This window comes from Gavialis gangeticus, unplaced genomic scaffold, assembly GCF_001723915.1.
Source record: "Gavialis gangeticus isolate Ggan-Ray unplaced genomic scaffold, GavGan_comp1, whole genome shotgun sequence".
NCBI lineage: Eukaryota > Metazoa > Chordata > Crocodylia > Gavialidae > Gavialis > Gavialis gangeticus.
Genome location: NW_017729027.1, coordinates 46939273 through 46943676, shown reverse-complemented (window position 1 = coordinate 46943676; position 4404 = coordinate 46939273). Strand labels below are relative to the sequence as shown.

At 42.9% G+C, this 4404-nt stretch overlaps 1 protein-coding gene across 1 annotated transcript in view; it reads right to left on the bottom strand.

Annotated features, from left to right (window-relative positions):
• TDRP (testis development related protein) overlaps positions 1-4404 on the bottom strand; it is a 74806-nt gene that overhangs the window by 8995 nt on the left and 61407 nt on the right. The window contains exon 4 of the mRNA XM_019520622.1: positions 2193-2296. Coding sequence (XP_019376167.1) covers positions 2193-2296 — 104 coding nt within the window. The remainder of the gene's footprint in view (positions 1-2192; positions 2297-4404) is intronic.

Below are 4404 nucleotides of genomic sequence, written 5' to 3'. Positions count from 1 at the left end.
CTCGGCAGCAGACCCAAAAGGCGGACCCAAAGCACTTCCAGGTCCACTAGTGAGCACGTGGAGGGCACCCTCCCCCCGGCTGAGCGATTGATGCTTCCTGGGTCTGGGGAGGAACCCAGGGTCCCCCCCACGGCCGACTGCCAAGCTGGGGGGGGGGGCGCGAGGGGCCCCCCCTCGCATGCTCGGCAGCAGACCCAGAAGTACTTCTGGTCTACTTCCAGGATCACTGCCGAGCATGCAGGGAACCTCCGGCGCTTCATCTGCCCCACCATCGCAGCATTCACAAGACATACCAGGTACCTGGAGGAATGTAGAAAATACATTTAAAGCTGTGTCTATGGCCGAATCGCTGATTCTCCGAATCATCATCAAATCTTCAGATTTGGCTGAATCCAAATTGGGGAAACTGATCCAAATCAACAAATCAAATCACTGTCCCTGACTCAGACTGAATCTGAATCAAATATGGCCCGTTTCACACACCCGTATTATCTATGTTATTTAAAAAGCCTTCTGCAACCGATGCTAACCATATTTCTTTCCTAAAGCAATACATTTGTGAAAACTGAAATAATTTAACGTTTATGATTTAATAAATGTAATGTTTGCAGTGTAAATAAAGCCTTCAAAATGCCAAGTATTTATGCAAAGGGGGCTTGTATATAAGCAAGTAATAAGACATAAAAGACTGAGTACTAGTAATGATATAAGTGTAAGCGAGTTAGGAGGATGAAGCAAAATGAAAATATTCATTGCCCACTATTAGCACACAGTGAGATGTTCTTATTGCAATTAATGCAGACGTTGAAGGTTACTTTTAAAAAGAAAAAAATTTAAGCTTGACACCTACGAAGCAGGGATTTGTTAAAAAACAAACTATTAAAAACGATGTTACAAAATTCCCAATTAAAAAAAACCTAATTGAATTTTAATACTTAAGTAATCTTTATTTTACTTATTAAAACCACAAATCTGTTTTGGTTACTTTAACATAAAACAGTTAACACTTTTAAAAGGAGCTAGACTGATTTTTTTTTTTTTTTTTTTTTTTAGAACATATTGTATTTCTTTGAGTCAGGTATGGCCATCATGTTTACATGGCACAGCTGTGTTTGTTAGGAGTATGATTTTTTTCCCCCTACCTCTGATCAGTATAGTTAAGCAGGTAAAAGCTGCACAGAGGCAAGTAACCCAGCCACAGCACCCGCCTGCCAGAACTTATTCCATTCAAGGAAATAATTTCAGATATACTGGCTCATTTCCCCAGGTTGCATCATCTTAGCAATTCTGGGAACTAGGCAGCTGCAAGATGTAGCTACTTAAGAGGGACCTAATTAATTCACGGTTTCACAGAAACTGCGAAACCAACAGCAGCAAAAAAGCCTTAATAAAAATAAAATGCTGGCTCCCCAGTGGAAGCCAGTAGTCCTCACTGCCAGGAGGGGAAGGCACCAACTGATGAGGAAGCACAAAGGGCAGCAGATAAGATGGCTACCCCTGGTCTCTCGTACCCTCTGCCCCAGGGCCTCTACATCGATCAGCACCAAGGGGCTGGGCCACAAAAAGGGCAGCCATCCATCAAGATAGCTGCTGCCTCCTCATTCCTCCTGCCCCAGGGCCTCTCCACCATCAGCACCGAGTGACAGGGCCTCTGCAAATTGCATGTAAAATCAGCTCTGTGCTGTGAGCAGACCACAAAAAACCCATTCGTCTTGCTGTGATTTAGCTATAAGGACTGACCAACTGGTGATCAACAGACTCAAGAGAGAAGAGAGTGCAGAGAAAAGGAAATATTTCTAAATTTGATTACATCTAAAAATGTTGAATTATAACAAAGCGAAAAAGATTTTTTTGTGATTATTTTCCTATAGTCTAAAGCTTTATTCCAGCTAAAGTTATTGCAATTTTTTCCCTAACGTATAAGAGATTGTCCACAGCTAACTGCCGTTTCCACCTAGTAGAGGAAACCTGCCCGTATTCTTTTAGGGTTCCAAACTTAAACAAGTTCTGTGTTCCCTGTAAATTTAAAATATAAATTACTTTAGGCATGGTAAATTTTTCAACAGAATTTTCAATAAATTGGCTCTTTTCACTCTACCTTTCATTCTACCTCTTCATTGTTCCTGTAGCCATTGTTTAACTACAACTTATTCTTTTTCCTACATTATTTGCCACTATTCTGTTTTTCTTACCCTTTAGATTTTGGAGACTTGCATCCTGCTAGCAATTGTTGTTCGTCATCTTTATTGAAAAGGGAGGTCACTTCTTTCCAACCCCGAAAACTTGCACCCTGGACCTACATGTGGAAGTAAAACAAAAATATATTACAAACTCAAGCCCAGAACAAAGGGGTACAAATAAATGTTCTATGAGCAGATCCCATCCCTTATGCAGAATCCTTTTCCTTTCCCTCTTCCTCAAAGACATTTGCTTAAACACATGTCTTGAGCCAGATTCTCTGGGCCACAAAATCTGCTTTGTATCATCTTAAAACCTGATGAGCTGGCCAGAGTTGCAAAAAATAAGCAGTGGCTGCTATAGCACCTGCACCCTGCCTTGCTCACTGTTGCATAACAGGGACAGGATAGGCACAGAAGTTACACATAAACCAGTATAAGTTATCAGAAACTGGTTCAAATCTGTAACACCAGAGAAGTTCAGCACGTATAAACCGCTTTCAAAATGGCCAAAACCGATTTAAAGATTAACCTGGATGGATATAGCATCAGATTTAAATGATTTAGTTTAAATCAGTTTATTGAACTGCACATCCAGTTCAAAGAGCACAACCACCCACCCTATGTACTACCGCCTTAGCACGTTGCTTCTCTATGGCTGAATATGCCTGCACCACCTGGGAATACTCAAGTTACAGTAAACAAATTGACACTGCCCTAAACGATACATGCAGAATTATAACAGGCTGTCTAAAACCCACCCATGTTCCCTTCCTATACACGCTATCTGGCACAGAGCCCCCTTACATCAGGAGGAAAGAAACAGGCTACATTAACTGCCAGGTACAAGAGCCAGACAACCGCCACACACTATATGGGCATCAAGCAGTACACTGTCATCTCTGATCAAGAAATAGTTTTTTTGTCCTCTACCACACCCTTGATCACATCACCAGAATCAGCCAAACTTACCCTCTGGCAAAAAGAATGGGAGCAACTAGGTGACAAAGCTGTTGAATGGAGCTAGCAAGGAATTACCTCTAGTGAGGAGTTAACATAGGCTCCAACTACAAATGGCACCCATGGAGGAGCCTGAACAGATTAAGAGTGGGTCTCAGAAGATGCAACTTTCTCATGAAATCATGCAACTGATAAAAGTGTTTGTCAGGAGAAGCAAACCATGGATCATCTTCTGAGATGCCCTGTAGCATCCCACAATGCCCCCTGACAAGATCTGTCAACAACACCAGAAGCAGTGGCCTGTGCAGAATATTGGGAACAGACCACATAGGAAGGTTGGACTGAAGACATGACAATGACGACAAAGTTTATTGAACTTCTGTCCCAGATCCCCTACAGATTCAAGTTAACTCACAGTCCCCCAGGATCCCAGGTTGCTTTGCACCTCAGCGCCCCCACCCCCATCCTCTGCCACCCACCCCAGGGTGGGCAGGATAGCCTTGGCTTAAGCTGTGTGCTCCAGCAGAGCAGGAAGGCATGCTCTAGCACCCGCTGGCTTCTGGCCTGAGCCACTGCAGGCATGTGCCTCCATTTCCAAAATCACAAGTGAATGTCTGTTCACTTGCTTACTGGTTCAACCTATAGAACCTAGACTAACCTGTGAAGCTTGAAGCAATTCAGTCTGAGGATTTTTGATTGTCTGTATTTAGCCCAGGAGTTTCTTAGGTAGCCATAAGCACTGGTGATTGTAGCTACTAGACAAGCACTGAAGACCTGAAACTATTTTACTTCAAATCAGAGATGGAGCCAGGAGCCGGACAAGGTGAGCCACAAAACCAGGGGAAGGCTGCAGAGATGGCTCTTTATCCTGCTATCCCTGTAATTTCCTGCTTTTATCTCTATGGCTTTGAAAATACTCTTCCAAACATAACCAAAGTAGTTCACTTGTTGCTCACTGCCTTTATTGAACAAAGGTATCATTTCTTTCCAACCCCCAGACCTTCAAAACTGAACCTCAAGCATAAGCAGGAACATAAAATGTGTCTTCCCACATCTGGCAACAGCTCCAGTACCTCTCAGAAAAAACTGAAAAGTTCTAGCCATTTTCTCTGCTGTCTTCTGCAAAGCCATGGCCATCCCTGAAATTGGTATTAATTCATAATTGGCATTAATTAGGTGATTTTCATTTTGTTGCTGCAGCTTCAGCAGGTCTTCAAAAGGCACCACGGACAATAGCGGAGCTACTCACTAGGGAAACTAGGAACAC